General features: G+C 47.0%; 1 protein-coding gene across 1 annotated transcript; it reads right to left on the bottom strand.

Moving 5' to 3' along the window:
- Window positions 1-761: 761 nt before the first annotated feature.
- LOC121837601 lies at window positions 762-17,484 on the bottom strand. The gene is made up of 6 exons (XM_042293255.1): window positions 17,051-17,484; window positions 14,481-15,155; window positions 13,548-13,580; window positions 10,622-10,684; window positions 9,061-9,156; window positions 762-2,761 (listed from the first exon to the last, which is right to left on the bottom strand). The coding sequence occupies exons 2-6, from the start codon at window positions 14,557-14,559 to the stop codon at window positions 1,713-1,715; spliced, it is 1,320 nt and encodes a 439-aa protein (XP_042149189.1). The 5' UTR covers window positions 14,560-15,155; window positions 17,051-17,484; the 3' UTR covers window positions 762-1,712.
- Window positions 17,485-21,393: the final 3,909 nt, after the last annotated feature.

Raw genomic sequence — 21,393 nt, 5'->3', positions numbered from 1 at the left:
TGTATTTTTTTTAAGGTATGTGTGCCGTTGTTATTTTAGTGATCACAGATATTAGAGCTACACGGACCACCTGGTCTAGTGTCTCATGGCAATTTTTTCACATTCACCGAAAAAAAAAACAATAAACGTCTGTGGGCATAAATATACACCGAAATAAACCGAATTTTAGAATAAACACAAAAGCAAGTACACTGAATTTTCAAACATTTAAAACCGAAAAAACTCGGAACCCTAGGTATAACTTTGCATTGTTGTGTAATTTGTTAAATGTCTAAAGACCTGATCTTGGCAGGTTTCAATCTTGTTTACACTGAAATTTTGTTTTAAATTTGTACCTTGCTTCACAAATAAAAGGAAATACCGATGAACTGCGTTTGCAATGTCGGGCCTATGACGAGGAGAGCAGCCGGCCACATGTTTGTCAAGCATACCCCTAAATGGTGCAACGAATGCCAAACGAGCGAACCAGGCACAGAGGCGCAGGTTTCTCCTAAGGGTGCTTGTGCAGAATTGATGGAGTTAGACGTTTGACCTAATTTACCATGGGTATGCAGACCATAGTTTTGTTCTCAACTCTGTCTCGTGTACTGGTCTGTCGAGGTACATTATCTGGGATCCATACCTGCATCTTCTGTTTCAACTGCTGAATGTCAAGCTGCAAAGGCGGACGATGCACAAAATAAAAATCGTCTGCTTTTCCAGTTTGGTTTGCATTGTGGTGCCAAGTGTCTGGGCAATTCTGGGAAACATGGCAGTTATCAAATCAAATCAACTTCATTTTCCATCACATGATGGGGGATGCCGACGGAAAAAGCTGCTTATGTGCAGCTTGACGAGCCCTCGGCACCCCTACATGGCAAACAACGCAAAATGAAATAACCAAACAAACGAAAAAGACAATGCATTTTTATACAATGTTAACAAAAACAGATCTGGCAGAACACACCAGCAAACAAACCTATTTACACTGCAGAGTTATTATACATAGCAATTTCGAAGCTCATCCATGGTGAGAGAGTCCAGTTGAATGTCGCAACTAATGAAGCTGTTAAGCAAATGTGGTAAAGTAAATATAGATTAATGTTTGCAGACCATAGTTAGTTCTATGAGGGACTACCTTCCAGTATTTGGCGTGCCATGTTAGATAGCTTACAATGTTTCTATACCCGTTTTCACCAAGAAAAAAGTAAGTTTGGTGAATTGTTCAGATGCGGCGCAAAGTAGTTCTTACGAGATTTGCTTGTCGGGGGAAAATCAATGCTTTTGTCGTTTGGAACGAGTATGTTTTGATAAGATAACACATATAATATAAAGAGGGAAATTAGTAATGCGGCGCGAGCATCCGGACGTTTTTTTTACTTCGGTTTTTGAGATAAAGACGGGCATAGTTAACATCGCAAGAGTAGTCAGCAATTGAGCATTTTGTTTTTGCTCTCTTCTATAACCAGCGGTCACCCTCTAACTGTACAAGTTATATACAGTTATAATAGCGTATTGATGAATCAAAATCTCAAAAACCCCTCTTACAAACAGCTCCCTGACATGACACTAAGTATATACTTATGTGACTTCCAGTGCAAGTTTAAATAAATTTTAAAAAGCTCTGACTGGTAAACCGTGTACGAGAAAAGCTGCGGCCTCATACACAGAGCGTCCGATCTTTGCAGCTCATTTACAAGAAACATTTGGGGGGGAAGGAATAACCTGAATGTTCAATAGCTGTCGTCAACACCACAGTCTGCAATAAGAGGATGCTTAAAGTTACTAAGAAAAGCACATGACTGAAAAACTGCGTCCCCGATGTCTGCCATGTTTACAGGATAACCATCGTCTAGGATATGATACTCCTTGATCCTTCGGATCACGCGTTCTATGTGCACTCTTGCACTAGCAATTTTGCGGGTCTTAGTGACATTCATTTTGCTCATCTGCCCCTCACTAGGCTTATTGAAGGAAGGCATGTAAGCCTTAACACCAGCTGGAAGCAGGTCGAAAACTTTGAACCCCTTGTCCATCATTACTGCGTCCCCCGGTTCCAGCAAGGCAAACAGGCCGCACTCGAGGACCATGTCCCTGTCGCTGACTGAGCCTCCCCATGCTTTGGAGACGAAGCTTACGTAGCCGTTAGGCGTAGCACCAACCAAGACCTTCATGGTGTTCCCATGTTTATATGGTGAAAATGTCTGTCGCTGGGCATCCATCGAAGATGGAGTCTGAATTCTTATTTCTGTGCCGTCAATAACAAGTCTTGTGTCAGGGAAGTCCCTGAAGCACCTTGGTTGGTGCTCGGCAACCTCTGCAAGTGTGGGAAACCTGGTAATTTCGGCCAGTGCTTTTTGGAGAAACAATATCCATTTTGAAAAAATTTTACTAAACTGTGAGATTGACAGACTAAAGTTGCGGGCAACCTCTCTCACCGGCATCCCCGTTCTCAGGCGGACAAGTACCATGAAAAACTCTTCAATGAGTGTCTGGGCGGGTTCAGGTCCTTTTTTTGTTTTCACCATCACCTTCTCCAAATACCTAAATAGCCCATAAAACACGCCACGTGATGGCAAGCCGGTGTAGTACAGGCAGCTGTTGGAGTCTTCGATTATAGCAACATTGAGGCCATCTGCCTTCTTCCTTTCGTACTTGGCCTTCCAAAAGTCTGCCTCTTGTTTGGCTTTTGAGAGGGCAAGTTCAGCTGCCTGGAGCTGGGCCTGGAGCGAACTGTTTTCTTGACTCCCAGACTGCAGTTGAGCTGGAATGTCAGCATGTCCTATGGAAAACAATATTACCCATTAAAATCCTAGCAATACATTTGCATGTTCAGGACATGTCATAACAATTAGTTAATAGGGTAAGCAAACTATGTGTTATTTTAACCACAAAAGTGTGGGTAAACGTTGTAGAGCAGACAACTGTGTCGAACAATATGGAAGGCCTTTATCAAATTGGGGGTTTTACGTGCCAAACCGCATCTGGCACGCCCCAGCGGAGGACTGAGGACCCCAGCGGAGGACATTAATTTGGACCACCTGGGGATCTTTTGACGTGCAACCGAAAGCTCGGTTACACGGCGCCTCCTCCGCAATAAGCCTCAGTCAGATTGCGGGCACCTCGGCAGGGATTCGAACCCGCCACATGGGGATCCGTAGGCCAGTGCTCTCACTGGGAAGGCCTTTACAAAGAAAGGCCAGGGAAATAGAAGCAAAACGCACAAACTATACTCGGCGTCAACTTTTTTGTGCTACGTTGTCACGGCTAGCGTAGCTTCCCCAGTGCTCCAGCCGCCCGCTGCTGCGAGAGCGCGTGACCTTGACTTTTGCACCTTGTTTGCACGCGCTCGCGCAACTAGCTTTGAAAGAGCTGGAGCACTGCCAAAGCTAAGCTAGCTCTGACAGCGTAGCACAAAATAGTTGACGCCGAGTATAGCATTGTCCTTATTTAACTCCCTATATGTCAAATTTGCTGTATGCCTGTTAAAGGAGCCCTGCGATCGTATTTATAGGGGCCCTGCCCGGTTTGGGAGTGGAAACTGCCCCTTATGCACCTCACTGCCGACGCCCATGCTTCCCCCACGGTTGTTAAAGGGTAACTCCACTCAAAAAAATCAATGCTATAGAAATGGCGGATATCGCTTTAGGGGGTCAAAATACGATCATACCCAAAATATCACGTCAAATTGACGCCACATTCCCAATTAAACCAATATTAAAAATGTTCTACCGGCTGGGTTAGCGGCCCGACAGCGGGTGAGCAACGCTGGCCCCGGGTGAGCTAGTGCAGCAACAGTGGATAATGACGTAGGTTTCGTCCTATGCTCTTGTGCGGATGCCACGGAGGCTTCGTTTCCCGTGGCATTCTGCGATTCTACTGACAGCAAGAGGTGCTTATCGCCTTATCCTATGTTCTCCTATTTTTATTTATGTCTGGCAGTTCATTTAAAAGGATGCTCAACCGATATCTGAAGTTGCCAAAATAAGCACCGGACAAGCTTCCCGGGATCGCACCATACCTAGAACTACTATTCATGTAAAGGGATGGAGATCGGATTATTACATTTCTTGGAATGACGAGCGCCGATTGAGCCACAAGCGCCAGAAGCCTCCGACGCGCGAGGCCCTCTGGGATTACTCGCAACGGAACTGACGTGAACATTTCGAGCTGCCGACGCGCCACAGCGTGGAAGAAAGTTGCGCTTTGAACAATAGTAGACGAATGCCCGTCGCGTTGGAAGTTTGCTAACTAATCCAGCCAAGTTAGCTGCACACTACCTGCCAACCACCCCCTGTCCACTTCCGCACCTGCGTCGTAGCGACGGCTTCAACAGACTGAGAACGCCAGAACGAGCGGCGCTGGTCGGAAGAGCCGAAGAGGTGTCGAGCTTCGGTCGCTTCAGTACCTTGGTCTGTGGTTACACTTCGACAACGGTGACTTCGACAGCGTGATGTTTGATGCCGCCAAGGTGCCGCTTGCTCACCACTGGCGACGCTCGCTAGGCCGTTCGGCGCCGCATAGGTGTCGTGTGAAAAACGACATGATGAACACCGTTCGACAAATGTATCAAATAAGTTTGCTTTTCTTTTAAAAATATATCTCATCGCTTGCGTTTCGGGATGGGGTTCGCATATCGCATTTCCGTTTCGTTGCGCCTCTACGTGGCGTGAGCGCACGCCGGAGTCAATGAGGTAGGTCGGAGCCACCTTTGGTGGCTCACCATAGCCGCGTTCTGCATACTACAGGTATAGTGTCGTCACGAAACGAGCTTTCAAAGAAACTCACCAGGTGCACCTTAGAATATCTATTTCCATAAATCATACACTTTAGACAACTTTATTATTTCAAGTACCGTGTGCTGTAAATATCGTGTGCTGTAAATATCAAAACAATTTAGATTATGGTCTTCAGTTCAGCATCCCTTTAACAGCAGCATAGCTCCAGAAAGTGAAGCGGTGCTGTCCGCTCACGCGAGTGTTGCAGCCGGAACAAAACTTGGATACCCAATATCTACAAAAATATACACACTACCGAAAAACAAAGTATATCTTGCGATTCAGGGTCACCGACTTTGACTAAACGGATCATAACCCAAAAATTGCAAAAATTGGAGTGGAGTTGCCCTTTAAAGGGTAACTGCAAAGAAAAAAAGTGTAGTTTTAAACAGCCTAATTGGAACAAGCATGCCACAAAACAATTTTTCCACCAAAAGCAAAATTTTTTACAGCAATATTTATTGCGCGAGACTGATTTTAGTTTGCGGCTATTTCGGCCGTTTTATATCACGGGCCACAAATTTGGTATTACACGTCACGTAGTGAGTGCTAGACGTCATGGAGTGATGTGTAACAGCCACTGCGCGCGGGTTGAAAGAGCGCGAGTTTCAAATGTGGAGAAGTTGTGACTCCGACTAAATTACCTCCTGTGGCGTAAATATTGCTAAAAAAAATTTGCTTTTTCGCTGAAGATTTGTTTTGTGACATGCTTGTCCCATGTAGGCTGTTTAAAAAAAAACCCTTTTTTCCTTTGCAGCTACCCTTTCAGGAACGGATCAGGTGGTGTGGGTGCTCCAGGCAGAATTCTTGGGAAACCCATTTCTCGGGCTGGGGCAGCACTTATAGCTTCTAACGAGTGTATGTGTATCTATCCTCCGTTTCTATCCTCCGTATCTATCCAGGCGATTCTACTCTTCGTCCCAGCCAATCTAGCGCTAAGAGCATATCACTTGTCTCCCCGCTCCGCACGTCTTTGCACCCACCCACAAGCTCAAATGTCATGCTCTCAAAGCTAAATGGACTACTTCCATAAAGCCCTGCGTGCAACACGGCGCGCGTTGCACTCTGGGAATTAGTTGGCCAGGGAGGAGAGTGGCATGGTTTCGGTTTCGATCGACACGCCGACAAGAGGTCACATACAGAGCGTCTCATGCTTTCTAGTCCCGAGAGCGTCATCTGTGGTCTCTAAACTAACCTAAATGGCCAGACCTCGAAGCTTTAGCACAAGCCCGAGACGTGCAGCTTGTCTTAACACATGCTTGTTGTATTTTTGTACTTGAGCCTTTCTGTTAGCGTTTCGAGGTATGTGGACGAGCCAGTGCTGGGAATTTCGACGTTGCGAAGTTCGGGGATCTTGCTTGTGTGCGAATCAGCAAGGAGCAACCAATAAGTATGCATACATCGAGCTCGAGCCCTTACATTAGTATTGTTGGTCAGGAAGTTTGTTTCGTGCGTTCATAAACAAAATATAACTTTTTGCGATTACTGTTTTTCTTAAAGGGGCCCTGCAAGGCCTTTTGTACTGGTTTTTAATTTGCACCGATCCTGAGCGCACTGAACGTAGCAACTTAATGGAACTTTTCTTTTCTCAAAATTTGCATTACTTTAAAAGTTATAGGCAAATTAGAATTACAAAAACAAGCAAGAAAAAACCTCCTCCATGACGTAGTAGGTCCTGGCTTGAGTGGCCGTGAACTAGAGGAGGAGTAGTCAGCTCATCGAGCGATCACGGCTGCCGCACTCCGCGTCGACGGCTCCAGAGGGCGCCACTAAAGCACGTGTTGGATAGGCTGTATGAAGCGGGCGGCCGGGGCGGCTCGCATTGCATTTGCTGCGCGATTAAAGGCTAATTCGGCATAACAGTTCATTAGCCACAAACGACAGCAAACACGGCGTAAAGATCAGTTCAGAACGGGAGCCACTTCACGCTGCCATACCGCCAAACGGCCCAACCGCCAGCCAAGCCCGCGCCGAAAGCCTTCGGAAAGCTCGGAACCGGTCGGATCCTCGAGCCGGTATACGACCGCAGCGCCGCCGCGTACATCCGGGACCTTTCTACGCTGGCCTTTCGGCGGAGCCTCATCCCACTAGCACTTTCTAGTATGCGCCGTTTTTTCTGCCGCGTGGTGGCGGGTTTGCCGACGGGTCTTTTCTTGTTTCCGTACTTTATGAACTGCATTTGTTTCTTTTCTGATCTAAAACACTGAACAAAAACTACTTTAATACATAATTGAAACGGTTCGCGACACTTATATTTTGTATCTCGACTAAAGAAAAAGCTTTTAGCGGGTCTGACCAGTAGCAAGCCCAGGACCTAAAACGTCACATTTTGCGCGTTTTCGATACCGCGGGTCGCCCTCGTCGGCGGAGGAGGTTTCCGCGTCGTCCGGTTAAAATATGATGCGCTGCTATTTAATTACTCTCTCCGTGCCCCCTGGCTGGCCCGAACCCCAAGAGACGTGGAAACCGCAAAAAAGGTAGACGCTTAAATATGATTGCAGGGCCCCTTTAATACGCCTAAGTACGCGAGGTAAAACTTGGAGACGCCATTGAAAAGCTCCATTTGAACACACTTCTCATCTCTTATCTGTACTACCCCGCAGCACTGCACGAAGTGAAGTTTCCACCCGCTTGCATTCCACTAATATTCAACATCGCGTATGCGCATAACGTTATCCTGCAATCATATAGGCACATTCCCACATACAAACCGTTTTAAGAAAGCAAAAGTCGAGCACTTGTGTGAAGAATGTTGCACCGTTCGCCGGAAGTGCGCCGGACGGGCATGTACCCCTATGCGGTGTGCCAAACGAACGAAAATTATTCAAAGCGAATTTGACGGCTGCTAATGGCTATAACATTTGTTATATGTTTGCTTTCTTCCTCACTGAGTATGCCGAGATAATTTCAGGCACAGATCTTTGGCGTCAGTAAAAGCTCGTCCAAAAAGGCTTACCGAGGAGAGTGGACGCTTGTTAGGGCCTCCGTCGTAGCAAGCCGATCTCAGTGCTTGCGAAAACCTTCTATCAGCACAAACTTTGAGTGTGATATATAACTTTGAGTGCGAGATATGTGATGACACGGGGAAGACATCGTAGTAACTGTTGTGCAGTAATGAGGTCGAATTTATTGCGTTTCCTTAAAAGTTCATGTGCGCCAGCGCTGGGCTCAACTTTGATATCCTGTGAAGATGCGGCTTGCTTTTCGCCCAATGAAGTAACAAGAAGCGGACGTTTGGCAAACAAAATACGTGTGAGGCTCAACGTGACTAAATTTCAGTTGTAGTTCACTGGTACTAGACGTGATTACTAACATTGTGCTCAAATATGCACTCGAGGGGTGAGGTGACTAAGCCACGTCTTAACTATATGTTTGCATACGCACACACATTATTCGGTGCTTCGGGAACCAAGGAAAGTTCCCCGGTTTTCGTTTTGTATCGTCCGAGATTGAGTGTATTGCACATTCGTAAAAAGTCGGATAATCGAAAACGCAATCAGCGCGTTCGGTCGCGACGTGATAGCATGAGATGAACCTGCTCACTCGAAACTGAGTGGCCAACTAGGTATAGTTCCCAGAGTGCACTGCGTGGTATTTCGCCGCGATGGGGCGCGTCGGTTTTGGAGAAGTCTATTGGCTGGGACAAATTGTCAGTCGTCACCATACTGACCAGGGCCCCATCTCAAGGGAAAGTTGACTCCCGCTGTCTCTGTACTGGAACTGGGAGGATTCCTGCTAGACGCTGTGATGTCACTAACAGGAGGAACGCTATGCAAATGCCGCAGTAACGTCACGGCGCCTCACAGGAATCGTCCAAGTTCCGGTACGGGGACGATGGGGAAAATCCCTTTTAGTTTGAACTGGGCTTCACTAAATCAATGAGAGCCACTCATGCCCAACAAATCAGAGCAGCGGTTGATGCCAGGACTGCCTTTTACAGCTTTTACGGGCACACGTAAACAAACTGCAATAAATGCATCAAGGCCAAAATTGTCGCAACTGCTGAACACACCAGACGTGTTTAGAACCCTAAGAGCTGGTTGTTGAAATGTAGGTTAAGGCGAGTTATCCTGAGAAAGCTGTAGTTGCAGTTTCCACACCGAGACATCTTTGTAATATGTCGCCCTACTTTGTCATCCACATGTTATTCGGTGTTTCATGAAAATGCAAGAATGATAAAAATACAACACAAAATTTCCAAACATGTATCATTCTTAGTAATCTTGTAATGTAGCTCCAAAGTCGAGGAGTAAGGAACTCCTCTCACTAGATGGTAAAAACCAACCTCTAGGCCTCAACCCACCACAGTTTGTTGCTGGCTGTACAGGCTCTTGTTGTGAAGACTCTCGCTGTGCAGGCTCTTGCTGCGCAGGGCCTTGCTCTACAAGGTCTTGCTGATCTGCATAAAAAAAAAATGAAAGCCGTTTACAAATCCCTGTAAAGCCGAATTGGAGCGCAGCTCTTGAGGAGGAGTAGGGAAGGGTACTTAGGGGGGATCATGTGACCCTGAGGGGTGGTGGTCACGTGACCTCGGAGTGGTCACGTGACTTGACCTTGGGGGGGGGGGGGTTTGTCACGTGACCTTGGTTACGCCGATGGCGACGCTGCTCAAGCCAGGAACGGGCCCCTAAGAGCTGCACTCTAAAATTAAAGGAGCAGTGCAGCGATATTCAATCGGAATGTTTTTCACTTCACACGAGCTTACTGGCACTAGTGGGACTCCAGGATACTTGGACGCAACGCCGCTGACCAAGAAACACCTTTGTTGCGATGTAATTTCAAGGACAAAAGCGAGCGTTTTCATTCAATCTCTCCTTCGCAAACTTGATGACGTAGCTGGGTGGTCGCAGTACCTCCGAGTGACGATAGTCGAATGCGGCTCATAGATTGGATCCGAGCATTGCGTGGGCACTCGATTTGGGCTCGTGATAATCGATAACTCGAGAAGCATTTGGGTAGTGGACCGTGTCCAATCGCTGCAATGACGACAGTAGCCGAACCATAACAATGTCCGGAACTCGGCGCGTGTCCTATGCTTTGCCGATCCCAGCGCGTGGCTATGATCAACATTGGCGGCATATAATCGGGTCCAGATCACGTGGCCACCTGTTTTGGCTGTGAGTTGAGGGAGTGAACGCTGCTCATTTTCTTTAATTTTTTCTGCGACTTGAATTGCGTGTGGTGTAAAACGAACGGGTGTTTCACAGGTCATTAACGTCAGTGATTCCTTGTAAGCGGTATTCGCGCCAAGTACAAAAATCGTTGCATCGCCCCTGTAAAGGGAAGCTGAAACACTTCTTGAAAAAAACGAGTTAGGGGGGAATTCTAGCGTATTTTTATCCCGTGAATCTGAATATCACACTCGTTTTCCCCGAAGATGCAACTAGAAGTGAGAAAACGCGAAAAAACTCTGACCAGTCGCGACGTCATACTAGGATCTTTGGGCCGCCAAGTGCGTGCCGCTCGTGTGGGCAGCGCGTGCACTGACAAGCTTGCCAGGTGTATTTTTCCGCACTGACGGCAGTCATGACGTTTCTTTCCGACCTTTTTGAAAATAGCAAGAGTGCGCGTGCATAGCTTTCACAGGCGCTGGAGATGCGCGAGAGCAGAGATTCCGAAAATGTTTAGTGTGACGTCACGCCCCGAGAAGGAGGGGCTTCGGCCGTACTTTGAAAATTAATTTCTGAAGCCTCCGTGCACCAACTTGAAAAATAATCTCGATATTCCTGATCCTGGAGGTAGAATGAAGGCCATTGAAGTGTTTTTTCTCAAATACAGAACCGCTTCAGTTTCCCTTTAAATATAGCCACTCTATGGAAGTAACTAGAAACAAAAATGCCCCAGTGTAGCTGCGCATTACATACCAGTATCTAAGCTGTCATCAGCTGACACAGTTCCGTGGCTGCCACTTGTCATGTCAAATTCTCCTGAAACAAGATGACTGTTAGACTAAACAAACACCAAAAGAACATAGACCACCCATGTGGTCCTATGGGTTCAATATTGTCACAAATGAAGATGATCAGAGGAGGAACAGGGAACTAAAAATATCCCCCCATTAAAATTTTCCCTCCTTTTAAAAGTTCATCGTCCTGATGCAACGCGAAAGGAAAACAGGAATGGCTAAAAAATTTAAGCTGAAACGAAATAAACACGCAGTGTTACAATCCTAACGTGCGTAGAACAGCTTGAGTCAAACTATGTGGACGACTGCGGGTCATGGCTGGCGGCGTCCTGATGGTCGGATTCCGTCGGGAAGCACCTCATAGTTCAAGTCCCCAAGGTGACGAATGACCTTGTGGGGTCCAGAGTCGCGTTTTAACAGTTTCTCGCTGCGGCTGCGGCGGCGAATGGGCGTCCACACCCTGTCTCCGGGCTGGAACACAACTTCCCGGCGACAAAAGTTGTACCAGCCGGCGGCTAGCGTCGACACGCTGCTGGTCCTTTATGTGAAGGCGGGCTAGCTGGCGTACCTCTTCTGCTTGTTGGGTGACCAGCTGGGCGTCGTCGGTTCCGTCATCTGTCGGGTCATGGGGCACCATGGCGTCGAGCATCGTCGTCACCTTTCTGCCGTGCACCAGCTGAAGTAGTGTAATCCCAGTGGTCTCTTGAACCACCGTGTTGTATGCAAACGTGACATAGGGCAACAACCCATCCCGCGTCTTGAGTTCCACGTCCATGTACACCGAGATCATGTCGGCAATGGTTTTGTTTACTTGCTCCATCAGCCCGTTGGTCTGCCGTGGTCCGGCAATGATCGGTGAGGCTCAGGCAGAGTATCTCTTGTGCCAGTTGTGCCGTGAATGAGGAGCCTCTGTCCGTAATCCGGACTTGCGGAGCACCCTGTTGGAAGACGATAGAGTCAACGAAGAACTTGGCATACCTGGTGAGATGATCAGTTGCCACAATTACTCAACGGTTTCCCCTGCATCGACGGTGGGAAAGGTCCACGAAAAACCATTCCAATCTGCTGGAACGGTGCAGCCGGGGGCGCGATCCGTTGCAGCAGACCTGCCGGCTTCGTCGGGGGTCTCTTGCGTCGTTGGCATTCGCGACACCAACGGATGTAGAGGTGTACAGTCTTCGGGAGCTTGAGCCAGTAGTATTTTTCTCAGATCCGGGCAGGAGTCCTGCTGTAGCCAAGGTGACCAGATGTCGGGTTGTCGTGGCAGGCTTGGAAGACCTCTTCTCGAAGACTAGTAGGAATCACCAGGAGCCCCGTCGAGTTGCTGTCCCCAAAGCTTTCTTTGTAGAGAATAGCTCTTTAGACAGTGAATCTTGACAGGGCACGTGAGGAGGCTCGGGGAATTGTACCCGCTCGTCCCTCCATGTGGTCGATCAGTGCGCGCAGCTCAGGATCGTCTCGCTGGAGCGCTGCCATATCATGAATGCTCACTGCGCCAAGAAAGTGATCGTCATCGTCATCGTCTTTGGCACAGCCGTCAGCGGAGTCGACGGGAAAAGGCAGTCGGCGGCGCTGTGGTTTCGGCCGTAGCTTGGCGAGGAGCTTGCGGCGGTCGTCTGGCCATGGCAGCGTAGGTCAGCGACGGTTCCTTGGGGGTTGGCACGTCAACGGGTGCGTTTGGGCTGCAAGGCCCGGTATACCTCGTCGCGTACAATCTCAGCGACTGAGAGCGACCCTGGGCGCTATGCAGTGGGTAGCAGCTTTCAGAGCTCCTCTCGAACAATGTCCTGGATGATCTTGCGAAGCTCGTTGGCATTGGTGCTGAGTTTGGGGCGAACAAATGCCAGAGTTGACACGTGGTCGAGCCAATGATGGTGGCGGGCTCGGGCCGCTAGCGCCCGCTTAATGTTTGTTGCTTCGGTAATAAACCCGTCGACTGTTGTTGAAGGGTCGTGGATGAGGCCGCCGAAGATTTCACTTTTCGCACCTCTCATGAGGACACGCAGTATTTTCTCCTCGGTTGCTGGAGGGTCCGCTCAGGTACTGAGCCGCAGGACATCTTTAACAAAGCAAGTGTCGGTTTCGTTTGGTGCTTCAGTCGTCATTCATGATGCTGATTCATGAATGCGCGCTTCAGCCCGGTGACGCAGGCGTCCCACGACGTGAGCGAAGCCTCGTGGTTCTCGGGCCAGTGCCTCGCAGTACCCTCCAGTGAAAAGTAGAGGTTTTGAAGGTATAGCTTGGCAGTCCATCCGTTATAGCGTGCCACGCACTCGTAGTGTTGGACTCGGTACTCGACATCCTCGTGAATCTCGCCGTGGAAGGTCGTGGGCGTTTGAGGGGCAACGAGCAACTAAATGACGGGGACGGTGGCAGGGGTCATTGAAGATTGGTTGCTTATAGTTGGCTTCGTCGCCTGGTGGGTTTTCTCCGGCAGTAGACCAAATTCCGGGGGAAAACCTTGAACGACGGGGCTGCTTCCTTGGGTCTTGTTGGTGCCGTCGTTGGGTCTTCGTGGACTTGGCGTCGGACATGCACTGCGGGCCCTCAGAGGGGTACGCTGCAAAGTCATGCGTTACCTAGCACCTCCACCAGAAATGTCACAAATGAAAATGATGAGAGGAGGAACAGGGAACTCAAAATAAAGGCTTAATCATCGAACTTGTGCCAAACAAAATACAGAGCGAGCGTCGAGGCAGCGGAAAAGCGGACGATGGCAGGGGTCTGTTGCACTAAACAAGATGACTGTTAGACTAAACAAACACCAAAAGAACATAGACCCCCCCCCCCCCATGAGGTCCTATGGGTTCAATATTCTAAATGAGCTAAGCACACAAATACAGTCGTTCACACCCATCTCGGCAATTGCATCCTCGTGCCCGTACCTTCGTTCTCCGACGAGTCTTCGCTGCTGCAAGCTGAAAGTACAACAAAGAGACACATAAGTATATTCAGTCCAAGTACAGTAAAGCCTCCCAACTCAGATACTTTTCGTAGACCCTTGGGCAGTCCAACCTAAGCAATGCCCCAGATATATGTAGGGCTGTCCAAAAGTGAGCGCAAATTATCATGCATAACACATCCACCGTGGTGACTTTGAGCTTATGGTGCCGCTCCACCCAAACTGATCTAGCTCCATGAGCTAGATCGGTCTAGGTGGCTCGTAGCATTTACTGCACTCGAACTGAATGTAGGCCTGGACTCTTTTTTTGGTTTCGAAAGCGTGAATTCTGTTATTTCTACAATGGCTGATAAGGATTTTCTCCTGCCATCGAGAAAGGACATACGAGAGAGAAGAGGTGGGAGCTAGGTCTGTTTTTGATTTCTACGAGGCTGGTTCTCTCCTCGGAAATGGTTTCTATTGCTGCCATGTTGTCTGAATGGCACATATAGTATTTGTCTTTTCTGGAAGTGAGATAGATACTTTTAGGCCTTTGGGCATCACATAGGGGAAAATTTTTAGGATCAACACAACAGATGAAAAGGCAGATAGCTGCACTACAACCCTAAGAAAAACTAGAAAACAATACAAGTATTTGCTGGATCCAAAGTTGGCTTAGCAATTTAATAACAACGAAATAAATACAACATTTGCTTTTAGGTAGGCCGGAAGATGCTCAAAATTAACACAAAATATTGGAGAAAAAAAAAATACTAGTGATGGTTTTCAGTGTTTTCTCGGGTTTCACAATGTGTGCAGCAAGTGGTTTCGATACCCGTATTTATTGAGTAGAAATATCCCAGAATTCGCCTCGAATTTTGCGGCTATTCAGGTCCAACCTTTTTTGCAAGAACAAGACTATTTATAGGGAGCATACCTTCATCATTCGGTAGACTGACATCAACTCCTGGTTGTTGAACGGGAGCTGCATTTAGATCTGCAAAGTATAAAAGCATATAGTAACAAAAATTAGTCAATCAAAATATTGAGATGACAAAATAGGAACAGGAGGAGAAAACAAAGGTTAATCGATGCAGCCTGCCTCGGCTGGTTACTCTTAGCAGAGGAAAGATATGAGGAAATTGGAACAGGAACGAAGTGAAAGTAGAAGACATTATTAACTTGATAACTAAAACAAAGGTGGGATATGCTTCATTTTGCCTTGCATCCGAGTGCAGCAGATGCTATGAGCCGTCCCAGCCAATCTAGCATTGAGAAAGCGTCACATAATCTTGAGCTCCTCCCAACCAAAAAGTTACATGATACCCTCCCAAACCTGGTTTGACTGGGATGGCTCGTAGCGTTGCTGCAGTCGGACGGAGGGTGAAACGAAGTATAGCGGTTTCTAAGTTAGCTGGTTGATGATCTAACAAGCATATTCATCTTTAATCTGACTTCTGATGTAAATAACGAATATCCACAATGTAGCACTCAAACTGCTTTCCTCTGAGGAGAGACCGCTCGTGCCTCTGCATTACGCCATCTCGAGCTGGACGTTCGCAAAAGATTGATGGCACATGATCGGGGTGCGTGGACAGCTTTGCTGGTTTGCCTGCAAAAAAAGAAAGACAAATATTGTGCCAGGATATTTGATGGGGGCCTATAAATATGATGACAACAGAGCGACATACACAAATTAAATGGAAAAGACACCAACAATGCACAATAGCTTCCCTTTAATTTAATAGGGGGTACCATCCTAACTTGAAATATCAGTTTTGAAGTGTGTACGTGACATTTTTGTTTTGTTAGCATCTTCTGTTTGCAGAGCTCTGCAGGCACTAAAATATGTGCATAGCACAATAGGGGAGGCACTCGTCTCAAACCGTTATCCGATTTGTGCACGAACTGTAAAAACAAATGGCTTAACAAGTAAAACATGCTTGGTGGCAGATAGAAAGCTCATGACCCCTACCCGTCATCTCGCTCTGCCGATGCCGTGCAGAGTCACTATTTTAGCCAGCCTTCAGCTTAAAGAGCAGTGAGGCTTTAGTGTACAAGGTTGGTTGAGGGTTTAAACCACGCTTTTGCAGAAAGAAACCTTGCAGAACAAAGGCATGTTTCAAAGCAGAGCACAGGCCAGCTTGTGCTTGCCACCTCCAATGGCAAATTTAGGTGGCCAATTCCCAGCGAAATATTTCGAAAGACATTTAGCATGGGTGTTCACAAGGTCAAACGCTGGCAAGTGTGCTTCGTACGGGTGTCATTTAAATGCCGGAAGTTTTATGATCTTCGTACGGGTGTTATTCAAATGACGGAAGTTAAATGACTTATGACATTTAAATGCCGGCATTTAAATGTCACAAGTCATTTAAATGCCGCAAATTTGCTAGCCTGATTTTTACCAAAGCTCAAATAGGTTGTGCAGTTTATCAGCCCGACCATATTTAGTATTGTCGTATCTGAACAGGGGAAAAGACCGAAACGAAACACTGCGCCGATAATGGGCCCAAGTTTTAAATGGAGACATCGAGCCAGACAGCAATGCAGAAATGAAGCGAACTTTAGATTAGTCGGGGTTGGCCGACATTGTTAAATGCGGTAAATGAGAAATTTCAACTGCTAGCATGCACCACACAACAGCGACACACCGCTGCATGCCAATGCTGTGATGCTTGTTCAGATTGGAAGGGGGGGGGGGGGGGGGGGGGATCGAATTTAAAGTTCTTGGGAATAACACTGCAAGTTTCGCTATGTGTGCTCTCATCTGCAGTGCATTAGGTACTGGGCTCCCATTCCCAATCTCATGAGCCCGAGAGACTTGTAACCAACCATAAAAACACGACAAAATAAATATTGACGAGAATGAATTTTGCTTGAGACAACGAGGAGGTAATGAGAAATTATAAGTTACCAAAGGCGGCCAAATTTGTTGTACAAGAATGTCTAGCTTAAGCATCCTACTACCTAGCCTGAAAATAATATTTGTGGTAAGTGATCGGGCTCGGCACTCTGACATGAAAAAATGACGATCAGAGGAAAAAGACTAAATAGAAAAGCAAAGGTTGACCCTAGCTGACAAGCCCTCTTGAAAAGCCGAATGAAATTTTAACAGTCCCCCGGAAACGCGAATAAAACGCATCCAAATTTGATGCCTTTCTCGAGGACGCTATGCGAATTTCGTAACCTGTACTCTCTTGTAATCTGTGTGGGCTTCGATGACGCCAATATTTATTTCTGCATCTCAGATGTGGGGTCATACACCCGACTGAACGAAGCTCATGCGTGACCCAGGCGGTCCAGGCAAACGCGGGCAACCGTAAACACCAGCGCCGGCGCGGTGTTTGGATATGGACATGTCGCTGCCGGAGCATTTTTGTACGTCTGAAGCGCCAGCAAATGCTCGCCGACCCTTCACGACCCGAGTCCATCATAAGCACGAAGGGTGATCAAGAGCTTTGCGCTTTTAGCACACGAGTGAAAAGCTGCCAGTGTTAACATACATACCTGTGTGGAAGTGCTTGCTGCATATCCGAGCATTACTCGTCGGCTGCCAGGCCGAGCCGCCGGGGTTCACGCGACGAACAGCCGCGATCCACATCTTTCGTTGACGGATGTGAAACTTGGGCGATGGGAAGCGAAAAAACCGCGTGCCATTCTCTTTTTCTCGTCGGTTTGAGCAGCCGACTGCAGAGCAAGTGTTTGGCATCGCTACACGGCGTTCATCGAACGCAGGAAAGCTGTCACTCTGCTGCCACTTCGCTGGGCTGCCGTAGACAGTGATGCTGGACGGCAGAAACACAACAATCCGGCCGCACAGCGTCGGCACAGAGCAGGAACACGCGATGAACACGATCCACGATCACAACACGGTTGACATGGTTTTCCGCGGCGTTGGCGTCGGTGCCCTCCAATAATGGCGACGGCGGAACCGACCCCCTGGTAGCGAGAGTTCGCGCATGCGCAGAGTGCTACTGGAAAAAGGTCCATTGCGCGGGTGCCTTACCGAAACCGCTAGCCTTGTACCTGCTCCACGAGTGGTAACTTTAGTGCACTACGCTTCTCACGCGCTGAAAGTCTTTCTGAAAATGACGGATTTAGAGATTTCGGACAACGCTCAGCAAGTTTCCAATTCGAACATATCTCTATTTTCACCAATCAAAAATGAATTAGTCAATTTTAATTAATTAGTCGACTTATCGCAAAGATTAGCGTCCACATAATGTCCCCCTGGGCGTCTAACTCACTCGCACAAACCGCATAAGTGTAGCTTTCATGGCTTTTTTTAAAAACAAATGTGCAAGAATAAAAAAAAACACCCTGTATATAAAGGTTGCGCTATCTGAATGGGGAATATCTGGCCTTATATGGGAGGCAGATATACCCCTATTTGGCTGACTCAGATATGAATATATAAAAAATTGTGCATATCTGCCTAGATATGCACAATTTTATATAAATTGATGTGCTTGATATCGGCTAGATATGCCCATTGTTTTATATAATCATATTTGCTTTTTTTTCTATATGAGTCCAGATATGCCATTTTCATAAGGGTGTTGTCTGTTTTTCTTCAATGTTCCTCTTTCGTTATGGTACATTTGAAGTTTTAGGCAATGATCTTTTTGATTCCTTTCCTCGGTTCATACTCGGCTATCGTAGGATACTTGCCGCTAGCGAACATTCCACTTGATACACAAAACTGCCTATTTACTACAAGCCACTGCTGAAGCCATCACCCTCTTTATTTTAAATAACATCGTACTCCGCAGTGGTGCCCATGTAGCTCTAGCGAGCGATCACGGACAATGATTCATGACATGGACACTTGAAGTTTTGTTACGAGCTTGCAATATCAACCAGCGAATGACCTCCCCTACCATCGCCAAACAAATGGGCTTACGGAGACATTTTATACACACGCACGCAAGCTTTATTTCCATGTATGTCTCCAACAGCCATTCCGATTGCTACACTATCCTTCTATTCGTGACCTTTGCTTACAACACGACACTACAATTCATCACTCGAATCTTCACATTTCATTTATTTTACGGCCGTTAACCGTCTACCACGATTGATGCTGACCTGCCTTACCAGAGTGAAGTTCTCAAGAGTGGCTCCCCTTCCCATGCGCCTATTGTACAGACGTTGCCGTCAACTTGCCCTAGCACGTACAGCTCAGCACCAAAAACAATCCAAAACCACTACGACGATAGACACCAAGATGGGCCCCGCAACCCAAGTGACATTCTCTTTTACATGTTTCCCCAATCGCATGGCCAGATGCTGCAATCAATTCCTTCATTAATACCAAAGACGTTTTTGGATCATTTACCAGACATCTCCCGTCAATCACCTCGTAAAGCCTACGCCACTAACAACCGATCGTCTGTCTCATGGTCGGAGCAACGTTCATGTTAACCGCCTGATGCTCTTCCACCCTTCGGGAAAAGCTCACTCTTCCAATGATCATCCGCACTAGGCCAGGACGGTCTTCTCTTGGAGGGGGACATATGTGACAAGCAGCATTGCGCACCCAGCGCAGCCAGCGGCGGCGCCAGTGCCTCGGGGATTGGCGAGCGTCGGTGGAGCGAGGAGGCTTGCCCCCAGAAGAGACTGGCCGTTGCTGGACACTAACACGTCTCCGTATGCTCTTTTGCTTAGCCCTAAAACACCCTGACAATATTATTTCTTTAAAGAAAAATTTTCTTGCGCTTTATTTTTTTAGCTTCCACTGGCTTTTGAATCTGTTATTACTTTAGGAACGGGCGTGTAGATTGAGTGCCGGCATTGAACCTGAGCTTTGCCATTTTGTGTGTGTCTTTTTTTTTATGGAGAGTGCCAGAACAGAGGCCGACATTTTTTTTCCTGGACACTATAATTAACACCGAAATATTGATTAATTAATATTATTAGCATAATTATTAATATAAAGTATTTAATATGCGATCAGGTGCGATGTTCTGAACATGACAAATGTTCATGAAGCTACCGAGACCAGGGTGTCGAACCGGAACCGAACCGAACCGAAAACCGGAACAGAACCGTTATTTTTAGCCGAACCGGAACTGAACCGAACCGAAATCTTCGCCGCCATCTTGGAACTGAACCGGAAAAAAATATAACGGTAACCGGTTCAAAACGGTTCACGGTATTTTTTTTTGTTAGTATTACAAATTTATTATTTGGGAATAAAAAAATTGGCACGTGTATTCCTCCAGGTATTGATCAAATCGTCATATACAGAATTGCAATGTATAATAAATCCTGGTTTTTTGCGGCGCTTTCTTATTGGCACTATGATTAGCCATGTGTCACATCGTCACGTGACGTCATGATGTCAAGACATGCTGTCAAGTAATGTCATATCACGTGACCCCGTGACGTCACCTGACTCACCGCGTTAAGTCGATTCAAATGGAGGACGTCGCTAGATCTATTAAGGTTGTTGATACCGTGACGTAACATGACATCACAACTTCGCACTGAGAGTCACGTGACACCGTGATTTACCCGATTGTCATGATCCCGAGTTGAATGCTCTGGTTCATGACAACCAGCATCGCCAAACATTCGGGTAACGGCTCGTGTTCAACTCAAAGATTATGATGGGCCCGAGTCCCACTAGAGCCAGAAACAGAAACAAACGACAGCGACAAGCCTCACACACGTGCAGCATGTTCGCGATGGTACCTTTATACGGCTTTGAGTTGTTCGGTGCTCGCGAAGTTAGCACGAGCGTTTACAAGCCTGCAAATGGTACCATCGTGTGCATGATACTCGTGTTTCAGCGTAGCCTTCTTTATTCTACAAAGCCTGTCAAATCGTGAAATACTCTGGTTTAAGGCTAGCCGCTGTCGTTTGTTTCTGTTTGTCGCTTTAGTGGGGCTCGGGCATTATAGCCCAACTAAAACTATATCTGAAGATCAGCCCATGCTCTCTGCTTTGCCAACCCTGCGTATGACTATGATAAACACTGACGGTGTATATATTAGGATCATATCACGTGGCTGATAGTTCTAATTGCGAGTTGAGGAGGGGAAAACTGTTTCATTTCTTTCTTTCAACTGTCTGCCATATCGCGGAGGGGCAAACTAATGGATGCTTTTGCAAGTTATCAACGTCAGGGATTACCTCTTAGCGGTATTTATTGAACTTAAGGTAAAAAAAAAAATGCTGCACGACCCATTTTACATGTATGCACACTATTGAGGCTCCCAAACATGTTTTCGTTATTGCTGAACTGCCTCAGAAAGTTGTCCCGAGAATAGAAGTGTTAAAGGGTCTAAATGTGACGTATTAGTCATACGTTACATGGAACTATTACTGTGTACGGGAGGGATACCTGAAAAGAAAGATCCTAGTGGCCTCACGGGGACAGCCGAACGTTGGCAGCCGCTCTAAGTCTCACAGGAGTGTCGTTCTCAAGTTCTCCAAGTTTCAACCGCCCTGTATTTTGTTTAACCTTCACAGTTTGATACGAAGTAAAAGCAAGGAAGAATTACTGTTAACAAGTGACACAAATATAATTGTCGAGTGAACACCACTCAATACGCAGCAGGCAATCCCTGAGGAATAAAAAGTATCTTGAGGAGCAACTAAAAAAAAAAAGGGAGTGGGGAGGGGGATAGTTTTAAAGCCATAAAGATTCCTCTGCCCAGCATTTTCGGCGCAGACTATAAAGCGTGGCCTGGAAACGATAGTGACAGATGGTAGTTGGTACAACTTTTATTTGTAAAAACGCTCTTGGCAGAAAGCACGTTTTCGTCGTGCCAGATACTCGCGCCGTGCCTAACGACGATGCACCAACCAGAAAAATGTGTGCCTCTCAAATACGGGTCCATATC

The sequence above is a fragment of the Ixodes scapularis genome, unplaced genomic scaffold, assembly GCF_016920785.2.
Source record: "Ixodes scapularis isolate PalLabHiFi unplaced genomic scaffold, ASM1692078v2 PGA_scaffold4__175_contigs__length_147842914, whole genome shotgun sequence".
NCBI classification, from domain to species: domain Eukaryota; kingdom Metazoa; phylum Arthropoda; class Arachnida; order Ixodida; family Ixodidae; genus Ixodes; species Ixodes scapularis.
The sequence above is the reverse complement of the archived record's forward strand: the minus strand, read 5'-3'. Positions and strand labels throughout refer to the sequence as shown.

Coding starts and splice junctions, on each gene's coding strand:
- LOC121837601 (XM_042293255.1), bottom strand. CDS start 14,559: ATGCTTTTATACTTTGCAGATCTAAATGCAGCTCCCGTTCAACAACCA. Junction 9,157..10,621: donor TGATGACAGCTTAGATACTG/GTATGTAATGCG, acceptor TTTTTTATGCAG/ATCAGCAAGACCTTGTAGAG. Junction 2,762..9,060: donor ACAGCCAGCAACAAACTGTG/GTGGGTTGAGGC, acceptor TGTTTTCCATAG/GACATGCTGACATTCCAGCT.